The sequence below is a fragment of the Argiope bruennichi genome, chromosome X2 (assembly GCF_947563725.1).
Source record: "Argiope bruennichi chromosome X2, qqArgBrue1.1, whole genome shotgun sequence".
NCBI lineage: Eukaryota > Metazoa > Arthropoda > Arachnida > Araneae > Araneidae > Argiope > Argiope bruennichi.
In genome coordinates, this window is record NC_079163.1 from 28,134,254 (window position 1) to 28,159,655 (window position 25,402).

At 27.3% G+C, this 25,402-nt stretch overlaps 1 protein-coding gene across 1 annotated transcript in view; it reads right to left on the reverse strand.

Moving 5' to 3' along the window:
- Positions 1-24,677, reverse strand: part of LOC129960848 (protein O-mannosyl-transferase 2-like) — a 36,643-nt gene extending 11,966 nt beyond the window's left edge. Inside the window, exons 1-14 of the mRNA XM_056074541.1 lie at positions 24,204-24,677; positions 24,023-24,107; positions 22,814-22,918; positions 22,600-22,708; positions 22,173-22,281; positions 20,075-20,140; positions 19,863-19,956; positions 19,583-19,689; positions 19,097-19,179; positions 18,799-18,908; positions 14,021-14,157; positions 12,778-12,856; positions 12,328-12,479; positions 5,545-5,633 (exon numbers count right to left, since the gene is read on the reverse strand). Coding sequence (XP_055930516.1) covers positions 5,545-5,633; positions 12,328-12,479; positions 12,778-12,856; positions 14,021-14,157; positions 18,799-18,908; positions 19,097-19,179; positions 19,583-19,689; positions 19,863-19,956; positions 20,075-20,140; positions 22,173-22,281; positions 22,600-22,708; positions 22,814-22,918; positions 24,023-24,107; positions 24,204-24,316 — 1,438 coding nt within the window. The 5' untranslated portion in view covers positions 24,317-24,677. The remainder of the gene's footprint in view (positions 1-5,544; positions 5,634-12,327; positions 12,480-12,777; positions 12,857-14,020; positions 14,158-18,798; positions 18,909-19,096; positions 19,180-19,582; positions 19,690-19,862; positions 19,957-20,074; positions 20,141-22,172; positions 22,282-22,599; positions 22,709-22,813; positions 22,919-24,022; positions 24,108-24,203) is intronic.
- Positions 24,678-25,402: the final 725 nt, after the last annotated feature.

Sequence of the window (25,402 nt, forward strand, 5' to 3'; positions counted from 1 at the left end):
TCATCATCAAGTCAACTTCAAAAATAACCTTTTTTTCCATTCCGAAATTCGTCTAATTTCTCCATAGGATTTAAATCTAATATAATGCAGCAGCATAACATAAAATAATTAAATAAATTAAACGGAATAGTACCAATTACAATCACATGATTTATAAAATTTGATGATTTTCAAAATAATTATAAAAGAAATATTAGGAAATGCGTAGAATAACTGTCTATGCTTGCAGTAAAAGTAATGTTCTTGTATTGGTTTCTAAAAATAAAAATTTTAGTACTTTTTATATCAAATTGCGGAATTTACAAATTTTTCTTGATGTATTTTTCATTATGTATATAGCTGCAATATTTTTCAAATTAATGTAACTAGGACAGTCACAGTAATTGTAATGTATTGAGCCAGTTCAATTTTTTGCAACTTGTGCTATTTGAAACAAAAGGCTAATGGTTGTCTGTATGATGCCGGAATGTAATGAATAATATTCATAAACATCTGCATAGGCGAGAAATTATATTAAATCGTGTTTTTAGAAATTGAATTAATGTAATTTTTTTAATTTATGTATTTTTATAAATTGTTTACCGTTCTCTTACTTTCTCCTTTTTTTTTTTTTTTTTTTTTTTTTTTAAAGACTTCAGTAAATGCTCTAACGATATTTAATAATCTTCTCTCCTTCAATTATCAATCCTACAGGTAGTGACAATGTCATTCAGAAATCAAATCAAATCCCTCTAATTCATAGAAAACGGCAGTATGTAGTTGTTTCCAATAAATATAAAGAGTTTTCCTTCGGCAAGTTTCTTAAAAAAAACGCATAATAGCTTGACATAATGCATATAACTTATGAAATCTATACGAAATCCAAAAAGATGAAAACATCTTCTTTAAATCAAAGCAAAAAAATCATATTTGAATGAAGTCGGTATTTTTCATTTAAGTGCGAATTCAAGTTCATAATAACGCTTTTTTTAAAATATCAAATCAAATATTTTATAAAAATTAGTTTGATTAACATTCCTATCATGATGATGTTGAAAATATCCACTTTTCTTTATGAATACATATATGCAAATACTGAAAGGGCATATTAAGTTTTGGAGGATCCATTTATTTGAGTTCACAAAAAGTAACAAAAAGAAAAAAAATTAAGTCCATATAATGCATGTTTAATTCTTAAAAATAGCAGAAAGTGATCCATAGCAAAAATAATATACATTTTTTAAAAATTTTAATAAAAGGGGGGATTTTGGAAATATTTACCATATTAAAATATTAAAAAAAAATAAAACATATTTTAGGAGATAACTTGAATATGATTGGAAGCACAATATTTATCAGTGGATTATTTTTCAACAGCACCCAAACCAGTAGATCACATATATTTTGCAAAGCAAGTGTTGTGTTAGCGCAATTCTAAATTGTTTTCTTTTATTAATTTATTTAAGTGTGAAATATATTTCTTTTTTCTTTCAAAAAAAGTATTCATGTAAAACGGAATTCATTTGTACATTCAAAAAAAAAATAATAATACGTTTTTGCTCTTCTTTATTTCACTGCAATATTGAAGAACGATATGAATATTAATTTTTATAAAGAAAATAATTCACTTAAATAGCAAAAAAATATTAGAATAACTAACAAAAATAATTTTTATTTAGTCAAAAAAATTAATAGAAATTTAAAAAAATTATTTAAATTATACATTATTTAATGAAAACATAATATTTTATTTCCTTTTGACTTAGATATTTATTAATCACAATAATTACGGGTGTATAGAAAAATACGATGGATGGAGATATCTTCATCCAAAACTTTCAGTGCGCTTCCAAGCCATATTTATTTGGTCATATCTGGTTCAAAAAGCTAACCTCTCTGCAGCTACAATCCACCTTTCATGCAACAGAAACAATGCAGAAATTCACAAAGAAATACTTGTCAGTTAACTATCGACCTCAGACTGACGACTGAATTAGATGGAAAGTGGTGTGGGGTGATTATGTACTGATCGTCAAAAACTCTACAAGTCTACAATCAAGTGGCAGGATCTATAGAGTTAACGGAATACTAAACATGCAAGACAAAATTAACATTTGTAAAAATTTTAGCCGTTTTTGTTCATGAAAAGAATGTTTGTTGCTGAGAAATCAGCAATTAGTTGTACTACTACAATTCTTCATATAAACTTATCTTGAAAAATAGAAAAACTAAATATAATTTTCTTTTCTGTTTCTTTTTTTTTCCCCTGCTCAGATTGTGTCAAATATGTACATAAGACTGAATTTAAACATTCACACAGTATTTGCAACAACTTATGGGAACTTTTGACAAATGTTCCAACTTCAACAAGGTATGATAACGGTACAGGAACAATTTTGATGATTCGGACATTCACTTTAAGCGATTCTTTTTTTAACTGACTTCCAGACTTTTAATTTCCCATTTTACACTGCAATAAAAATATTTTATAAAAAAAACTAATATACCACATCTTTAAAACTTATTAAATATAAAACAACTTCCACTGCCCCATAACAAATTTCGACAAGACCCATACAGATTGTCCTAGAAATTTAATACTGTAAATTTAAAAAATCTGTAAGGGGTTAGGAATAGAAATTATTTTATAAATTTTTGTCCATTTTAAAAAAGCGGTATATCAAAAAAAATTATTCAAATAATAAATTTTTTTTTCTTATAATATTATGTGTGTGAAATTACAATCGATTTTAAACCAACTATAAAATGAGCTAACGACTGGCATGGCTCCATGGTCGGTAATGAAAGTGTTTAATCGATTGCGAAATTTGCACGGAACACATAAACAAACAGCCAAACAAGAAAGCGAAATAATACTGCATTGTCATCCAGTTCAGACCTATGTTTAAAGTTTCGTGTCTGTAGCTCATCGGGAAGTTGGTTTAAAATCGATTCCAAGATTTGCATCGAACAGACAGACAGAGCAAAGAGCAGGATAAAAATTCACAATACATCATAAAGACACAAAAAGGGAATAGGAGGACTATAGAAGACTGTTACATAAAAAGATGCTTATAATGTTATCAAAGTAGGCTGGATAAAATAAAGATAGAATATTACAAAATCAATTATATTTTAGGCAACAGACCATAATAAACAGATAACGAACATCAGTTAAATTGCCAGACTAGTAGTCGTTTCGACATATTTCCTCCCATCCTTTGTAAAAATAAAAATCTTAGTAAAATATACCAGTATCAATGAATGAAAATATAATTTTAAATACATTTAGTGAGCAAAAATCAGAAAACTGTATGATAGAAGGGAAAAAAATATACAAGAAAGATACAGAAAGTAATGATTTAATTGAAAAGTAATGAGAGTAATGAAGTACATAAAGTAAAATAATTTGGAAGAAATAAAGTAATCTCACATGCAAGTGTTTGCCAATGCATTTAGTTTTAGTGTCTATAAATAAACTCATAAACTTACAGTTTATTTAAATTAGCAGTTGCGAGGCCGAAGCCAAATAGAAGAAGCTTTTGAAATTTTAACTCGATTTATTTCATGCAGGAGGCATATTATGTACAAGAAGCGATGATGAAACTGACGTCCGTTTACATCGCGATACAAAAACAGAAGAACAAAAGAGCGAAAAGAGATCGAAATGTTTCCTTCAATGGTTTTTACAATGACATTTTGATAGGGACTTCTTTGATACATATCGATTTAGGATAGGGAAATTTGGGCATCTTTAAATCACGGGTAGAATTAATTAAATAAAAAGTAGGAATTGGATCAGGAAATAAGAAATCATTTTAGAATGAAGTTAATATGGACTAAATTAAGATAAAAGTAAGGAAATTAATTAGGATTTAAATTAGAGTAGAATATATTATTACACATATATATAAACATTTGTTTGGCAAATACAGTGGTTCACAAAGGTAAACGACACTACAGAAATTAAAATAAATTATAAAATTCTTACATTTTAAAGCTTGCTAATAATGAACTTACAGGTTTTATTGTTTAAGAGACCAAAATAATATTAAAACACATTTTACACACAAAGTTGATTTCAAAATTTGATAATTTATTATTGATATTCCATTGTTTTAAAAGTTCTAAATGACATCAAATTTTTTAATTATAAACATTCTAGAATTCCACATATATCATTAAAAAAGATCATTTTAAAATACGTGGAAAATTTTAGATTATTAAATTTGCTGAGATACGAGCCACTCTTTCTTTAAAAAAAAGTTGTTTTTCCATGAATAATTCAAAATACAATGATAGAAAGAAAAAAAAAACAATATTAAAGATAATTCTGAACAAATTGTGTAAACATAAATTGATTTGAACAAATATATATATAAAATATTTTTATCAAAAAATATTTAAAAAATAAAACATCGAAAGATATAGGTACTTACCTTCTATTTTTGGTACTGCCTGGTACAGTTTTAAAAAATTAAAAGAACCTTTGAAAAAAGTAAAAAAGCTCTTTGATCACAAAAGAGAAAGAGAGAGAGAAGCTGATTTTGCCATTGCCAATTCCTGTGACCATTTTGTTTAGATCACAAAGCATAGCTGTAAATAGTGGACGGCGACCAACTGGCGCTCGTCTGCTATGCAAGCCCCCTTCTCAGGCAATAAGTTAAATAAAAGTGGCAGCACGTAAGAGTTAATTATCTTTCTTGATAATCTTCATGATTTATCCATGCTGCGGCAGAATATCCTGTCTTCACTTAAGTCATGGTATAAATTCTCAAACATTTGGTAAAGCGGCATAAATCTGTTTGAGCATCATTCGCATGTAACCATGCCGCAGCCATCAGTTGCCGTAATTCCATATTATAGGGCATATATCCACCATTTCAACGTTCGTAAATTGTAGCATTCTCTTTAATCCCATTGGGAACATGAAATGACTAGTGCTGCATTCTAATTATAGCACTGGCGAATAGCGCCTCGAAGCGACCATTAGGAGGGTAAGATCTTCGAAAATTCTATGTAAAACCTAACGTATACAAGCAGAATCCTTGAGTAAAGTATCGCTAAATAAAAACTTTTTCCACCCTTTATTGGTTTGTCATTTCTGTATCTTCGTTTATCCTCCAATGATCAAATTACTGTTTCCAGTTATCCCTTTCTATGAGATTCGGTTTTGTTTCTGTGTTTCTACTTTCCCTAAAAAATTTGTACATTTAATTTTGAATCACCCGGTATAGACGATGATAAAGTCTTGAAAAATCTTTTTTATAACCAGCAACACCACTTATTTCAATTTTCCAAGAGAAAGAAAAAAGGTGAATTTCTCTGGCATATCATATACATATTCAAATCTGAAAGAGACGTAGTCCAATCAAGTGGCAGGATCTATAGAGTTAACGGAATACTAAACATGCAAGACAAAATGATATGATCACGTTCGTTAAACGATAAAACACACTTCTCTAAAAAATTTATTTTTAAAACTCTCTGCATGAGAAATATCGTTTAGATATTCCCTAACTCTTCTTAATTACATAAAAAAAAGTTTTAAATAGAACTACTTACATTTTGGGAAGTAATTATCTTCAACATTCCACAAATTATTTGAGTCCCGCAAATTTGGATTGCAAGAAACTTCCATCTGCTCATATCCCCTATAGTTTTAAAAGAATTATAAGAACTATAGTAAAATAATTGAAAAACTGAGCTTCAAAAGTTCACATAAAAGAAATAATCAAATAAGGAGACAACAGTTATAATTCAATTTATAAGAGATTGTGAATATGCTCACAACAACAGATAACCATTAAAATTATAAGATTTTCATTATAAAGTAATTGCAATATTATACGCTTTTCACGCAGTTAAAAATTTCACTAAATGCCCCAAAAAAGTTATTTTTTTCGAAATACAAAGGATTTCTTAACAAAAGTTAAAGCCATATTCAGCATGCTAAAAAGATTACTTCATAACCGTTCCAGAGATTTAGGTATAAGGTATCCCCAAAAAGTAGAACAAGTCTTTATTTCCCAAAATATTGCATTCGGGCATATATAAGCAACTATAAAGTTTCATTAAATTAAAAGGGAAATTGTATGAAAGCATTTTAGTTTTTACGGTGGTCTACAATAAAAAGTTTACAATATTAAATTTTTATACCTTCCCATAATGTAGAAGTGTCATTTAGTAAAAGGTTTCTCTTACTATTCATATAAGCACACAAAAATTCCCGATTTCTATCTACAATCCCAAAAAAGCGGAACAATTTTTATTTCCTTAAATATTACATAGAGATATATACTTTCAATTAAAAAATTTCATTAAAAAGGTGGGCAATTGTATAAAAACATTTTGCTTTCTCTGTGTGTGGGAGGGTTGATATTAAAAAATAAAATTAAAAATAATAATAAAATTTTTTATACGTCCAACATACTGCAAAAATATCAATAAGTAAAATGCTTCGTTTGCATCCATCTATGCATACACAGTTTCACATTCGTATCTACAAAATTTACAGATATGCTTATTTTTAAATTTAGAGTGATTAATCACAAATTATATGAAAACATTTATTTCAGAGATACAAATGTATTCAGTATTGAAAAACTGTCATATCCAAATATTTGTCGAGTAATATATCCTCCAATCATGATGACTCCAAGGAAATTTACTCATAACGATAATGTTTTTTACTTTCAATGGTCGACAGTTGCAATGTCGACTTAAAAAGGAAGGGAAGAGAAACTTGAGAAACAGAACATTTAAAATATTTCAGCAAAAATGCTGGCGTGCCGAGCAAGTAAATAAAATTCTTTGCTCGCAGTTGTGCGCTTTCTAAAAGAATGATATATCTCAATAATAAGGAACATTTGGATATGCTGACGATTTATGCTGTATGTAATAGTAATGCCGGCCTAATCGTAGAAGTATGCAAATCTCATTTTCCGAATTCATCCTACTAGAAGAACGTTTGCAAAAGAACTAAACGATTCCAAATTACTCTGATCTTTGCCAGATTCCTCTGCAAAAGAATAGGGAAGACACATGAGTTGCAGAAGTTGACATTTTGCCTTATTTTTCATGTTACACCCACGCTAGTTTACGAAATCTTGCCAGAACACACCAACAGTTTAGAAAATATTTCAAAGTAATAACTTATATCCATAGAGTAAACAATTACAGAATTAATTTAAGAATATTACAGTTGAGTTCTATCTTAGGTAAAATCAAACCCCACCTTTCTAAGAAATGCAATATGGACAGACGAATGCTATTTTAATTGATAGACACATTAAATTTCAAAACTAATATTTTTGAGACGGTAAAAATCCATTCTTCATATAAGAGGTTGATAATCAAGCGTAAATTTCTATTAAACGTATATTGATTTTCTATTTTTGAAAACTTTGGAGGGTTTCATTCTGTACAACAGAATGTTGAATGCTGACTGATAAATTCAGTTAGTTTCGACTGGCGTTATGTCTGATCTAAGGGATGAATAGGCTTTTTCAATACACGCTATGTAGATCTTTGACGACGAATAAAGTCAGTCTTTATGTCATATGAGCAGGGCAGGCCATCTGGCGGGTGCGGCGGGGCTATGCATCGGGGCCCCGCAACTGAGGGGTGCCCCACGGTGAAAAAGAATTAAAACGGTGTTCTGAACAATAATAGCGTTTACACGTACTGAAAGTATACAAATTTGTTCCCACATGCCTGGCTGAGTGTCGACTGACGCCGTCATTTGGCAATGATCGCAGTGATACCTATAAAAGTGGAGAGGATGTCAATTTATGATTAAGCAAATCCTCTTCAGACATGTTAAGACAGAGCGGAGCGACTTCTGAGTGCAAGCGGCGGCAAGAAGTCGAGGCTGAGGGTGGGTTCAAATGGACTTGCAAATCATCAGCTATTTACTTTTTTCTACATCTTATGTAATATTTTTTATGCGTGCATCTGTGTATGTTTTTTTTATATTAAGTTGTTGAAACAAAAAGCAAAACGAAGATAAATTAAACGATCAACTCCTGGCAATGCACATTGCATTACTGCTTCACCGGCCACGACAGGAATGAAAAAAATTAAGGAAGAAGTTTAAACGGAGCAGTCGACTTATTTGGAAATATACGAAGTTTACAATATATATTATAGTCTAGTGCGAGTTTGAAAAATATTATTAGTATAAGATAAGTTATTTACAGTCACTTACCTCACATACTACTTAATAGTGTATAGTATTGCATATAATAATTTTACTTCATTATATAAACTGCTTAATGCTGTTAGATATAACCATTTCCATGCTAAGAAAATATCCCTCTGGGTGACAAAAAAGAAAATTATCAGAACAGAAAAAAGAAGAAAAGCTAAACTTCAAGAAGTCACAAGTACGATCTGTTTTCTTGGCTACGAAGCCTATCACACTCTTTAATTTATTGATTTCTGATGCCGCTTCCAGCAGTATATATTGTAAAAAATTTTGTCAATATTGCAACGCTTATATTGATTATTTTTTGCATCTACAAATAGATGGAAAATTCTACAAAAGCATTTAAATATTACTCTTAAACCATTAGGTGACAATCGTTGGAAGGCCAAAACAGATTCGGCTAAAGCAGTATATACACAGTTTGAACAAATTTGTAATGCCCTAGAATAATTTATGGATGTAAGTAACTATTATACAGCGGTATCCGAAGCTAAAAGTTCATTAGATGCAATACAAGAAATACCATTTATTTTATGTTTAATAGTATGGTTTGCAATATTGTCGAAAATTAATACTATCAACAATTTCAAGCAAAAACAATTGTTCTTGATTCGGCTTTCAATTTAGTCAATAAAATTAAAACTGAAATCCAAAATTTAAGAACAAAATTAAACTCACTTTTAGACGAAGCAAAAGTGCTAGCTTTAATTTAAACATTTTTCAGCAAAACGAATTCGAAAAGGGAAAAGATTATATTCCGAGACAACTGAAGACAAAGTTATAAAAAACCCGGCTGAGTAATTTAAGTGTTATTTTTTTAACACTGTAATTGATACTGCTATTCTACAAACAGATGATAAATTTCAAAGTATACCAAAGATTATTTCTGATTTCAAATTAATCACTGATATAAATACTTCAGGAAAAACATGAATTAGAGAAATGTTCCAAAAACTTTGTAAACTTTTATAACAAAGATGTAGATGAAAACCTAATCCAGGGCAAATACCGTCAGACAATACCTAAGACAAATACCGTCATAGGTATGGAAATATAGCCTAATTCAATAAACTTATATTTCAATACCCCATCAAATTTTACAGATGAAAGTATGAAACTTTTTATGCAAAATTATAAGGAAAATATTTTACTCAATAATACTTTTTCGCTATGACAGATTCATAAAAATTCAATTTTTTAAACTTTCTGTTACTTTCCGTTACAGAAGCCAAAATATTCTCAAATTTTTGGGCATTTTATTTGAAGAAACTTTGCAATTGGAAGTATAAGTCCAGTTACAATAGTTGAGGAAATAAATACTGTTCCCACTTTCTAGGGATACCCTGTATATATCAAGATAAAAGAAAGAAATACTTGGAATGAAAATATTTCAAAAGACAAAATAAATGCAGTTAATCCCTTAAATGCGGAGAATATACAGGGTTAGCATAAATAAACGGTTAGTTATTAAACATTTATGTTTTCACAACTATTGCACATAATATAAAGAGAGATGCATGAAAATAAAGAAAAACATTCCAATTTTTTTTTTTTTTTTCAATTACAAATATTCCTTTCAATTCAATTACAAAATGTCCTATGTCTATGGACATAGGACATTACTTTGCTTCCTCCCATCCACCGTTTCTTCCGAGACGCTTAAATTGAATGAACCAACGTAAAATGATCTTATGGCTTGCTTTTTGTATTGATTTCTAAACGCAGGCTGCACAGAAATAATAATAATAATAAATAAATAAAAAATCCTTGCATATTTTATTACACATAAACTGTTGTCTGTTTTTGTCATAATTTTTAATTTTATTAACGAAATGACTTTCACGAAAATATTTCAATTCAGTTATTATTTTTTACATTATGTGCAATAAGTTTAAAAATATAAATTTTAAAAGTCCACTCCTTCATTTATGCGAACCATGTATAAATTCTACGCATTAACTACCCTGTATATACATATATTTCATTACAAAATACTCCTCCTCTGCAATTTGCCTTGTTGCTTTCTATGTCTACAACTTTGGAATACAATAAATTAATTTTGATTTGAGGGATTCGTCTGGGACATGTCCATGCTTTACAATAGGAGAGAAGAATTTTACTGTAAGGGTGACAGTGAAGCTGGATCATGCAAAATCATGTGACCTAGGCATATATATTGCATAAGGTTTTCATCAATACTAAGTAATTAAAATGAAATCTTATATTAAATGCATAAAAATAATGCAAAACATATTAAAATATTATATATTACACAATGTCGAACTGAATCTGAAAATGGTGATTGCCAGGCTGCAGGGGGGGGGGACTATTCACTGACACACAAATATATATATTTAAAATTGAGAAATTAACATAATTTATACCTAATCTAAAAACATATATATTAGATATATTACAAATTACAACATACAAATATAAATATTTAAGAAGCAAGGAATATCAAATATAAATGCAATTTAATATTGAATTTTACATTAGTTTTTTATGTATATATAGCGTGCTGATATAAAGAAACTACATTGTTATTTTGGAAATCTTTCATCCAAGCTTAAAATAAAGTGCAAACTACCGAAAAATTTCGTTATTTTTAAAGATTACTCCTTATTGTCGAAGATTAGTAGCACAAAATTATAGTAATATGTTATATATGGTTCACTAATTTAAGAACAAGTTAACATGCATTTTAGTTTGCTAAATGATTCTGCAAATCTATCAATAATTATTTCTGTGCCCACATCATCTAACCAAGTTAAAACATTTCTCCTCAGATAATGAATTTCTTAATCTATTTTTAATGATAATTCTGCTTTGAAAATATCCTTTCACAGTATTTTTGAGTAATTGATAAGGTACAGAAAACTTTATAAAGATTATCAAATGATTCATCCATAAGCCTGTTTGATGCTAAAACCTTTATAATAAATAAAACCTTTATAATATATAAAACTGTGATACAAAGATTATCTAACAAAATCTATTTAAAAATGGGTGCATTGTAAAAAAATTTCACAATTATTCATCTTAAACTTAAATTTAACTGTAAGCATAAGAACATTTTTAAAAGTTTTTAAAAAGTTTACTTAAAACGGAAACATACTAATTATGGAAAAATTAAACGTATCTTTATACCTTCATCAGCAACAATGAAAGAAAATTCTGGATGAAATATCTGTAGCAACAATGAAAACATTTAGATTTTCTTTACAACAATCAACACTTCATTTAATTTTTAATTAATTAAAATTTCCAAAAAAATAGTTCTAAGGTGTACATTTTCAGTTTTTAATCTTTATCAGCGCCACATTTAGCAGATTTAAGTTCAAAGCAAAAGTCCCAATCCTTTTATGGACTACCATCTCCTTAACAAAAACATTTCAACGGCCCCTCTTCTATAATTGTTAATCATAAAAAATATTAAAATATGGTTCCCATGGAAGGTTCCAACAGTAAAAGGGGAGCGGTATCGCCCATTGGGAACCTAAGGTCTAACCTGTGATGATATTACACACATTCATTTATATTATTAGAAGAGATAATATTAACTTTAACTAAATAAGTTAAATAAATATGATTTAAAGATGTTTTATGCATAACCGAGAGAAAAAGAATAATCATTGAGTATCATGTGTTAGCATGTTTTATGCTACATAAAAAATTTAATTCAAATACTGATGCATTTTCAATTTTTTTCAACTAATGTGCAACTAATTCATTTCTCAATCTTTTGTAATAATTTTTTTGAAAGGTTGAATTATGTTGGTGAATTTTAAAGTGATTGATATAGTTGAATCAATACAAACAATAAGATGTGCGGCGCAGTAGATTACCAAAGATGATAAATTTTTTTTAAGTTCTAGCTATTCTATAATTTTTAGCTATTTTGTTTACTTAGGTTATAAAGGTAAAGAAATATCTAACAATTCTCTGCTGGAACATGTTATACAATTTCTGCTTCGCTCTCTTTAATGCACAAGCTTGACAGCCCATATTGTCTTATGTGTAAGGAGGCACAATTGCCATTGGGAAGCTGGCAACAGGAACAATTCACCACTTTATATTATATGTATATATGCAAACCAAACAAAAAAACATATATAATATTATATGAAATAACTTACCATTTTGGTAGCTGTTTTGAATCAGAATGCAAGGCACAACCAGTCAAATAGTGAATTAAACGCAGTTTACTTGTGACAGTTGAAATTGGTGTTTTTCTGTCGTCCCCTATAATTTCTATCTTCCAGATATCATTAGCATCTCCAGTACCATTCTAAACATTAATTAAAAAATATATAACATTATTTAGAAAGTAAAATATATTAGATCCAAGAGCAATAAAAATAATAATTAGCAAAAATCTTCACAGGGAAGATTTGGATTTAATAATGAACAATTCAGAATGAAAGAATTCTACTTGGATCAGGTTTGGAATTTTTCTGATAAAGAAATTAAGGCAAACATTTATGGATTCATTACAACGTGAATTTACTGTTTGATACATAAATGATTAAAATTTTTACCAACTATCACAATTTTTTAAATAAAAATATTTTGAAAATTAAGCTTACTTCACCATAGCATGTAACTTGTTGATGTCTTTTGGTAATAGGAGCAGCTTCCTTGTGACTATGAAGGTTTCTTCTAGTACTAATTCAGGGAAAATAAAAATAAAAATAAAAAAAATAATCATGAAACACATTAATATAAAAATAAAAACACTAAAAATATGACAATCCAAAAATATTTCTATACAAGAAAAATCTTCTTTTAAATATCATTTAATTAAACATTTTAATTATCAATCCTAAAATGTACCAATCTTAAAATTGCATTTATGGGGCATAATGAAATGCATTTATATTGATATAATGCAATAATATTTTTAAATTTTTAATATTTTGTACTATCTGGGTGAAATGGGCACGGTATCTTAAGGATGAAAGGATGCAAATTTATCTTGATTAAGCTACCTTGTTCTAAATGATGTATATGCACATATATTTGCATCTCAAAAAATAACACAAGGATTTTAATCATAAGCATAATAGTAATGTTCAATTTCCTTTACTTTATTTGATGTATTTGGTTTTTATAAATAAAAATATAGACCAAACACAAAGATAGCAGTTATTACAAATTAATGAGGAAGAAGAGATTAAGAATTTTGAAACTAAAATTGATGTATTTTATTTCAAAAGAAAAATGCTTTACCTTGTTATACATATTTTCTATTTATTGCTTCATTTTTATACAATTTCATTCTTTTAACACATATTTTTACAAGTTATGAAATAAAAATTGCATTGAAAAAATATCAGACTGTTTAAACAATAATCCATCTAAAAACAGGAAGTAATGTTCATTAGCACTCCACACTGATTTTGTGTTATCAGCTATTTAGACATTTTTAGTACACTGAGGCTAAGCAGCAGCTACAGTGCTAATGCAATATAGTAATTTTGATATTAACAAGAAGTGCAGAAAAATGAGTTTAAAACATTGACACTCAATCAATATTATTTCTTTTGTTCAACAAGAAATAATTTTGTTAGAAAAAACTGCTTTACATTTTTTTGTCATTTTGTAACTTGCTTCCCTGTTACTTAATTTATATAACTTGACAATTTAAAATGATGATACACAGACAATTACTACTTTTTTTTTATTTATTAACAATTACTTTTTTTTTTAAGTATCTGAAACCTAACTTCCTGTTAAAACTCAAAGAGAAGTTTGAGTAACATGCAAGCCTTTCTTATTTCGCTCCTATATAAGGTGGGACAAAAAAATAATTAAAAATGCAATATTTACACAACATGCTCCAGACGAATTAAATCCCCATTCATAACTATTTCAACTGGAGTATCATTTGAAGATAAATTTGGCTCATAATCAAACTTCTTTATCATCCATTTGTTATTCTCATCTTTATGAGAATATGCTGTTACCTGTAACAAAAAAAAAAAAAAAAAAAAAAAAAAAAAAAAAAAACAGAGTTAAAATTTCATTAAAAAAATTAGGGGTCATTAAAACAATATAATTGTGGGTGCGTAACAACTTCTAATTTCATACAAGATAGTGTTGACTGAAATATGAATTACATTATTGATAGGTTTTAATTTCTATATATATATACATAGTGATATGTCAAGGCATTACTTGCCTCACATGTTTCAAAAATAGAAAAAATAAATAAAAAAGAAAGAAAGTGCCTTTTATTTTTCCTCCCATACAAATATTTTGCAGTTTTAATTGATAGAGACTTTAATTGATAGAGACTAATTTTATTTTTTTAAATTTTAGCATAAAAAGAATCACCAAACAATTTATATCACTGATTAACCCAATTTCAGGAAATTTTCAAACTAAAAAAATAGCCTTAATTCATTATATATATATGAGAAATGCAGTATTTTAACTACTAATTAAAGGTCAATACTAATTTAATGCTAATTTTTAATAGTTTTACAAATGAGCAAATTAATCAAAATTGATACAAAATTGTGCAAATCAATTACTTGCTAAAAGTACAACAATTTCATGCTTAATTTAATATATAATTTATTTATGAATGTCACAAATAATATTCATATGAAAAAATTTGTTAAAAATTTAGAATGCAAATAAAATAAATCAGAAATTATTAAATGCCAGTGAATATGAATTAATTATTCATACTTATTTGCCTTGGGTTTGATTTTAGATTTAAAAAAATGGGGCATAAATAATTACAGATAAACCACTATCAAGCAATGCGACATGCACTAATACCAAAAGCAAAAAAGAAATTACCAAAAACGGGTGTGTAGACAAACTTTATCTTAAAAAATATTTTATAAGAAATTTTTAAGCACCTTTGGAAAAAAAAAATAGTACCAACCTTAATGTATTTTTTTTAATTATTATTATTATAGAACTGTGTGTTTAATGAAATTAATTAAGTTTAGCATTGACTAAGTAAGTATCCAATTTTATATAAACATAAATGCTACATACTTTTGAAAGAACATTGAAACTAAGGTATTTAAAATGCTTTTTACACAAGTTGCGTTTGAAAAAACCATCTTAAAACCATTTCATTACGTATATAAAATTATTTTATTACACTACAGTTAGTAGAATTAAGAAAAAAACTTTATACCGCAACTTCAATAACATTTCAAAGCCTCGGAAGAAAAACGGTAAATAAAGACATAAATAAACAAATTTAGAATATAAAAAAAAATGCTAATCTTATTATATATGTAAATAAGAGTTTGTTTCCTTTCAGAAACTTTTCTAAAATCTTTCAATTTGTTATTTTCTCTTCAGCAGTATTTCCCAAGACTAGATTTTGGATTAGTGAAAAGTTTCTTGCTTATTGAACAAGTCCATTAGCTTTATATTCAATTATAACAATTTGATTTTCTAAAATAAATCTTTCTTCCGTATTGATATGAATAAATCAGATTCTAACTTTCTTTATATTGTGGTTAATAGCATACAATCCAGTTAACAACTACGCTACACGAGCGTACGCTTTTGTATCCTGGTTAAGTTACTGGACTGCGAACCACAAGGTCCCAGGTTCTATCTTCGCTAAAATATCGTTGGCTATTATTTCCTTAGCCATCTTTCATACAAAAACAGACTATATTTTGAATGGGCTGATGTTGCTGATTTTCTCAATTCTTCATTAATGTATACTAAGTAAATTCTGCCAGACTGTTTTATGTGGTCATTGACAATATACTCTAAAACATATATTTCTCATTCAAATTTACCACTTCAGTATTTTTATTCATTTAGAATTCTCTTTCAACAGATGGTTATACATGAGAAAAAAATGATAATAATTTTCAAAATTCTCACATTTAATTATATTTATATAAAAACTTTTTTAAAAAACTCATCAAATCTCATCTTTCTTGTATTAAAATTCTTGAAATAAAATAGAGATGATTTGATGAAAATAGCATTTTCATCTTTTTATTATTTCTAAAGAAAGTACAAACCAGAACCTGTTTCATTTTTTTTTTTACTTACTAGTTCTCTGCCAAAACAGCATTCCTTATTGAGGTATAACATCACAACACTTAAAAACAAGCTACTGACAATCATACTTGAAAAACGTATAATGTTATCAGGCCTTTCATGGTAGTTTTCATGTAGATTTTTCAGTAATTTGTGCTCTCTTAACTTATCTGTACTCACTTTATCAATTGTAATGCATGATATATTATTTTTAAAAAATTAATCTGGTATTAGCAATTTATTATAGAAATAATTTCACCTCGCTAACTTTCTTTCAAAACTTTAGAAAAATGCAATTGTTGTTTTACTAACTGATAAATATGAGATGCATAAAAACGCAAAATTGTGACATCATTCTGATACATTTAAAGAAATGGCTTCATATACTCAGCAGCACGTGTAAAACTAGCGGAAAATGTCCCCTCAAGACTTTTTTTTCCATACTCCCTAATATAAGTGTTGTAACTCCTTTCTCCTACAAAAATATTAGGGATCTTGAGCAAGACAGTGAAACCATGAGTACTCATATCTTTATTTTCAGAGCTCCAAGCACGAACGTTTTGTGCTTCGCAATACAGTGAAAAAAAAAACTGAATATGTATTTTCAGGTGGTAAAAATCAAATACTGAACTTCAATTTTTCAAACAAGATAGTATACCAACTTTCATTTATTGTTGCATTTACGAATTTTTGCATTTATACGAATGCGAATGTACAAATCGATAGATAACGGATTTAATTTAAAATTTGATACAGATCTACACATTAAATGCTAAAACTGTTTGTCAAATTTTACCGATATATATCTTTGCATTTTGAAGTTATCGTGTTCACTTGTACTAGGGCAGATAGACTTTCGAAGAATGGATTTTATTCAAAATATCATAGACATCTGCAAATTTGGTGTCGAAACAACATGCCAGATCTCATCCTTCAAGCTCAGATATTTTTTTTCAGTTATCGTGTCCGCACGGACAGATAGATATAACTCCATAAATAGGTATTTCAGAGGTTTGAATCATTGAGATTGAGCAAAATCTCAAGCTTGAATTTTTTGGTGATTACAATTCTTTCTCTTTAAATATTGTGTATCGAGAAAGTAAAAAGGAAATTCTATTGGTATAAATTTATTTTTGATATTTTTTGGTAAGCATAACAAATGAACTTAAAAATAACTTTGTAGCATCATTGGCATCTTGGTGCACTTTTATTTTTTGGAAGCTAGGAACCATTCAGTACGTTTCACTTTCGAAAGTCGACAGTGAAACCAATACATATTTTCCCAGCATATTATTAATCTGCGAGAGGGGTTTTCCCTAAACTTTCTAATATACTTAAATAAATGTAAATGTGTATTATTAAATGCATGCCAATAATGAACAAAAGGTTTTGAAAGACCTTATTAGCAAGCAATCTTTAACAATTAATACATAATAATTAGAATACCAAATTTTTATTTTGGGCACCATTTTGACAAAATTAGACACAAAACTACAATTGCAGTCATAAAATCCCATGCCTGATTTCATATATGTAAGTCTTTGCGTTTTTCGACTATTATGTTTACAAGCATGCAAGAGCGCATATCGATAAACGGTCTATCTCTTGACGGATTTGATTCTAAATTTGATACATTTTCATTTCACATGATAAATCTGCATCCCAAATTTTATCTATCAAGCTCTCTGATTTGTAATCATTCTATTAATTTATATTCGGACAGCTAGGCAGAAAAATTTCATTTGAATGGATTTTGTTCAAAATTTGATAGAAATCTACAAATTTGCTGTAAAGACTATATACAAAAAACTTATCCTTCAAAATCAAAGTGTTTTTAAGTTACAGATTTCACAGATAGACAGGCATAGTTCCAATAATGTTTGTCAGACACAAATGTTTGAAAGGTGTATATTCGTTGAAGTATTGAATTTTTTAGTGATTATAGTTCCTTTTTCCATGTATACTTCATATATGAGAAAGTAAAAATTATTAACATTTTTTCATAAAAATTATTTGCATTAAAGTTATTTAAATAATTAACTAATGGCTATTCACCAAATGATGTTGACACATAACTTACAAATGCTCTACAAATAAGTAATCAGATATAGAAAACCAATGTCGATGAGTTAAAGTTACTGTTAAAAACTAATTCATGTGCTTTTAAATGAATATATAAAATCATCCTAAAAAAGAAATAATTTTTTCCCAATTTAAACAAGCAAAAGGAGGTGAAAGAACAGTCGAGAAAATAAAAAGGATATATTTTCTCCATACTATCAGTACTTTTTTTAAACTAAGATAAAATCTTTTTCTCTGACTTTCAGATTTATCAAACCTCATTGAGTATTGAAAGATCAGATACCTCAAAGAAAATATAATCATATAATCAGGTAGATGTAATGTGGAGAAATATTTGGTTTGTTTTTTTATCAGAAAGATAAATAAGAATCTCGACAAAAAAAAATCGCTTTTAAGGTCTTTACAGAAGAACCATTAGAAATAAGTAGTTTTTGAAAACTTTTAGTAGTGCTACACACCCTGTAAAACCATTAAAAACAATCAATATATCATACTTGCTGTTGACGTGCACCAACACTCTCTGGATAAAGGTGCCAATGTGAATGCAAATAGCCACCACCTGTTCTGTAATTTTTTATTGTAACAATTGCACCATATGCCACATCTGAAAAATAATTACAGTAACATGACTAAAAAATTTTAAATAGTCTCCATTTGGGAAATTCTATAAATTCAAACTGAATAACTGCAAAAATAAATACTAAATGAAAACCAAATACTAAATATATATATATATATATATATATATATATATATATGCTTGAGCAGAAAAACAAAAATTTACAAAATTACCTTTAGGCATGTTTGCATGATACAAAGAATTTCCTTCTAGCTGAGATTGAAATGCAGAACTAAAAAATCCATCTCCCGATCCACTAATACAAATCAAGAATAAAAATGAGAAAAATTTAGATTTCAAATACATAGTAAAACTGTTTAGAAAAAAATGAGAACATTAAAATAAAAGTTACTTACTTCACAGTCATTATGCTAAAAAATATATAATTAAATTTAAATTCATGTGATTTAATAAAAATTTGAAATTATTTTAGAAAAGTCTTACAGGTTCCAACAAAAAAGACACTGAAATATTTCAAAAATTATCACAATATTGTTGCATTCTGCATATATAATGAGAATTTGAAATAATGATTAAAATATTATCGAAGAGAAATATACATATATATCATGAAAGTGTTAAATTACTAAGAAGTTAAAAACATTTTATAGTTGTTCATTCTAAAAATAAATCATTCCTCACACAATTACAACACAAACCTTTTATATAAAGTCTTGAGATGTATGTAAAAGAATGTAATGTACAACACAGCTGGGAGAAGAATAAGGCATAAAGCACGGGCTACAAAATGTTTCACAACTTCAATCTAGAAATCAAATAAAAACTCATATCAGTCTTTTTTAATGAAGTATTCGGAACTACAACATTATTGATTTAAAAATTTCTTATTATATATTACATTTACCCATGAATCTATCAAATCCACAATAAATTTCTATATTCTTATAAAAGACAAAACACAAAATAAGAAATACTCACAATAGGAGTTTGAAGATCTCCCAATATATTCCACAGGTCATTTAAAGTGTGAAGTCCAACAAGTACAATTACAAATAGTCCGACAAACTTCACACTGTAAGAAATTGAAAGTTAACAAAAACAACAACAACAAAAAAGCCAGCATATGATTCATATATCATCATTGCTTAAATATCTAGCTTGTATATAAGAAATATATCATGCTTCCATACCTAATAGAACAAGCCATAAACACTCCTGTCCAAGAAAGCCAAAACCACCATGCTAAGCTGAAAGGCCTAAAAGTATAAATAAGATATAGCTGACATAAAAATATAAATTTCTCCATATTTGCAATTAAATTTTCTTCTTTAGTGAGAAACAATATGGTCTATAGTTGCAATATGAATATAATATATTACATCTATAAACTATATATTTAAAAAGAAAAAAAAATTGCAAAAGAAAAACATAATAAATACAAAATCGAGAGGAAAAAAGAAAAAATAATTATTATTATTACAACAACTGGACTATGCAGCTCAAAATAAATCGCATCTTTAATTTAGACACACAGTAGAATATCGAATATTCAGATACCCTACTCAATAAAAAAAGACGATTTACATTTATATCATAATGAAATAGGCACATGAAGAACGGTAATTTTTGCCATCTTATTTCCTTCCATTTAGAATATCATATTAAATGCAAACTTATATTAAGAATTTGTTTTTCTATCGAAATGGTTACTATGAAAGAAAAAAAACAATATTTTTTCTATCGAATTTATTTAATAGAAGATACAGGATTTGGTATCTTAATTGAAATATCCTAACAAATTCAAACAAATTAGATTTTAGGCACTATATGTGCACAAGTACAAAGAAAATTAATAAATGAAGAATGAAGATTTCAAATTAACTTTAATATGTCAAATAGTTGCCATAACAAACCTGTTTAGAAAAGTGCAATTACAATTCAGTTTATACAAGGGCACTATGCTAATGCAAACAGGAAAGAGATAAGAGAAATTTTTATTTCAATCTTCATAAAAATATTTTGCTTAATACAACCTACTATTGAATAAATAAGCATGCCAAGGCTTGATAAGTTACTAAAACACTATTTTCGACATATAATTAAAAAATCATTATGAATGTGTGTGTGCATTTGAATAAGTAATAATGGGACAAAATATTAGAAAGTTTAATCTTTGCCTTGCTGATCACTTATATTTTAATATTTTCACTTTCAGAGTCAAAAAAAAAAAAAAAATCCTTAATCTACATTTAAATATTTTAAAACATGTCATTGTATTACAAAAAAAAAAAAAAAAAAACTCTTTAAAAGCATTTATTGAAATTTTCAAAATAAGATAGACTACATTATACAACCAAAATTGATAGTATAATTAGTATATTGAAATTTCAAAACATTCAGTAATATACTTAATCAAAAACCATGTTTAAGCAACCAATCTGAAAAAATTTTACATAAGCAAAACTTTAAAAATTAATTTTTAAAGTAACCATTTTTGAAGTGAGTCTCTTACTTTAACAAAATAATAATAAATAAAGGATATATTATTTTAACAAACGCTAAGAGCTAAACGCTCTTCCCTTTATCATACAAATATTCTAAAAGATTACTAAATTCGACTAAAATAAAACTGAACATAAAAAGTGAAATAAAAAGAATAAATAAATAATTTTTTAGCTTTTATTATACTGAAAATGTTTTAAAAAATTATAAAAGGAAAAAATAACTAAAATAAAATTAAATAATTGCAATTAAGTCAAATTTGAACTTGCTTTTATTTATATCTGGATAAAGAGTAAGGCAATTTTTTAATCTCATTACATGGAGTAGCTCTTCATATGAGCTACATGCATGCACAATAAGAAAATGGCACAAAAATTATATTCTAGTATTAAAAATAAAGATAAAAAAGGCAGAGCTAAATACGTATTTAATGATGATAATAAGTTATATTGATAGCAATGCAATAGATGTTTCATTTTACAAATTCTTTTAAATTGATATACTTTATTTTCTGATAAAAGATATATTACATTTAACAGGAAAAGAATATAGTATTTAGAAAAAAAAAATATTTGACATTGGCAACACTATATTGTATAATGAGATTTGCTGATGCTTCTATCTTATTCTACCTAATTATTAGAATGTAGTAGTCATTGGAAGATTCAACATTTCCAATTATTAAAATACTTTTCTTAGTTATAACATCCAGTTATAATTGACTGAAACTTTTGTATTTATGTAAATAGAGTTATTAAATATTAGAATAATACAGAATAAGCATACCTGTGATTTTGAGAATGAAATTTCACCATTCCTAACACTGAACCAATTATGAAGAACATAAGAATAGGATCAAGGAGAATATACTGGGACAAAGTTATCATTCCTACATCTGTTAAAATCAAACACTTATATAAATAACAAGATTGAGCAATTTTGAAGAAAGAATAAAATATGTAATTTATGAAATTTTCATATACATAAAAACAAACCACTACCAAGCTGTCAAGGGATAAAAAGAGAAAAATAATAATTACTAAAATAAAAAAATAAAAAAACTAAAATGCTCGACAGTTTTAGAAAATATGAGGATCCAAATGAATCCTAAAAATGATTTTAAAAAATGGAATCTTGTCTCAAGATATTGTCAGAAAACTATATAAAATAAAATCTTAAGCTTCATAAACTCCAAGACAAATTTTTTATTTACCAAAAATGATGAAGGTAGCAGCAAGAGCAGATGCAGACAAAGAATAAGTCATTTCCCACACAATCAAAAAGCAAAAGGGAATTATGCATATGCCATGAAATACACAAAACTAGAAGAGAAAAAAATATGCAAATTAAGTAAATTTAATGAATCAAATTATTAAATAAGAATAGATAAATTATCCAAATGACATTAATCTAATTTTAAAGCTTACAAGTCTCATTCCTAAATAATTGTGGTCTTCATATTTATCCCCAGGTTTGTTGAAAGCAAATGTTCCATTATAACCAGTTAGTTTTCCGGCTAAACCAATAAGCATCTGTAAAAAAAAAAAAAAAAAATCACATTTAGAAAGAATAAAATAAAAATTTCATAAAACTGAAAAACTCTGCATATAAAAACAAGAATGGCAGAAATCAACTATCCAAATAGCTATAAAAATATTAGTACACTTTTTTAGCTTAATATATTTTACAACAAATAATTAAAACACAAAATATATTTATACTATATATATCTATATATATTTTCTTATTTTTCTGCTCTCATCCATCTTTTCGATACTCGAAAATAGAATTCAAAAATTATATTAAAAAAAAATTAATTTTAGAGAGTTATAAATATTTATTCAGGCAACATTTATAAAATGAATCAGTCATTTCTCATTTTATACTAGATTAATTTTAATTGGAGGGATTAGATGATAATAATATACATTTTTATTTATAATTTGCATTCCTAAGTATAAATGTTAATATAAATTATTAAGCTGCTTTTTATAAGCAAAATTTCCCTAAATGCAAAACTTAATGCTCTATAAACTATATCAAAAAATTATTTCAACAAACATGATTCTCCAACAAAGACAATGTCAAGCATAATTTATATTATGTAAAGTGTAAGGTACAACTAGCTATATTAAAATAATTGTCTTAATATATTTTACATCCAGTAATTTTTACACTCTTTAATAAATTCACATGCAAATATTAGATTTGGATGTTGACATAAATTTAAAACAGATTTTGATAATCTTTGATTACTTAATTAAAAAATAAAAGTAAAACACATTCAAAGTTTTTTCAGAATACTACAGCTCAAGATATTCTTTAAAAAATATCAATAAAAATTCAAAAAAAAAATCAAGCAACAATCAGAGCAAGCACTAAAACACTCATAATGCTCTACTATAACACAAAAATTTTTAGTCCTAAAATTTTACTGAAATATTAATCTATCAATAGCACTATCTTAATGAAAATGTTCAACAAATGAAACAATTTCTCAAAAAAGCTCTATTCTAAAACACATTAACTAATATATAACAGTAATAATGAGTAAGGCTTTTTTAAAGTTTTAATATTTCATTATAGTTAATGAATATTTAATTTTGTAAGGCAAAAACTTTCAGACAAATATTAACCTTCGCAAGAGGTGGATGAACATCAAAGAAAAATGTATGATTGATGTACCAACTGGCCATCTTCCCAAAATGAGTTTCATCCCAACTGAAAGAAAGAAAACAAACGGTATAAAATAAGTAACGGTATAAATAATTCAAAACATATTTAAATAGAAAAGAAGAATCTAAGTGAAATATTTACCACACATGATCAGGCTCTTCAATTTTATATAATCGTGTAGCAGCACCAAGAAAAGTCACACCTAAGAAAACCAACCACCAGTGGAAAGTATCTGTAGTTTCTTTTTTATTCATTGTAGAGAAATCATACCGGCAATCATACTAGAGAAATATTTTGTTGATACCAAAGTTCAGAAATCACAAAAACTGAGAAAGTTTCAAAGGATCGTCAGCAAGCTGCAACACACCATACAACCGATGAAATATTTAAAATGCATTCGTTAACGAAAAAATCACAAATATCAACGTAGCGATTCGGAAAACAAGTAGCAAAACCGGTCTCAAAACTCCTGTCAAAGCTCCGTCCACTTATCACGCATGCGCAAAATTAGTAAACATATTCCGTCTGCTTCCAATTTCTAATGCATGCCATTTACGGAAACTAAAATATAGTTCTGAAATGAGATTGTTCGGCTGGTTTTCTTAGTATGTCACTTAAAGAAATGCAACATTAAAAAAATCATTGTAATTTGTTGTTCTTCGAATCAGCTATTTAAAAAAAGAGAGAAAAAATATCAGAAGATAGATATGGACGTAATATGTAGATTCGGATGCATAAATATATTAAATCTATATATGGCAATTTTTCTTCATTAGCCACCATTCTGTTAATGTACTCTCGTCTTTCAAACGAGAGTGCGTTAGCAACGTGAAAGGTAAAGATTTTCTCCTTGTGAATGACAAATGTATCTTTTTTTTTTTTTTTTTTTTTTCTTATTTTTATTTTCTTTCATCCACTTTTAACTGGGCAGAGCAAATAATACGCTTTCTCGTTATACAAAATCAGAATTTTAAGGTCCGAAAATTAATTTTTTGAGGTAGAAAATCGCTGATAACTCGAAATCTTATGAATTACATTAGATAATAAGATAACTGAAGGTATGTCGGCCACTTCCCAATTTTTCTATATAAATATATTTTATATAAATTTAAAATATTTAAATTTTTTATTACAAATTTAATGGAAAAAGGGTAGTAAACTTATGCAAAAATAGTAGTAATAAAAAGGAATAACTTCATAATTTTTATGGAAGAGCTTATTTATTATTATTTGAAACAACTCAAATGTAAATCTAACAAAATCTGAAACATAAAAATATTCCAAACTATTGACAAAGATCCCTACTGTCAAAAAGATTGAACTCATCGCCTGAATTCCTA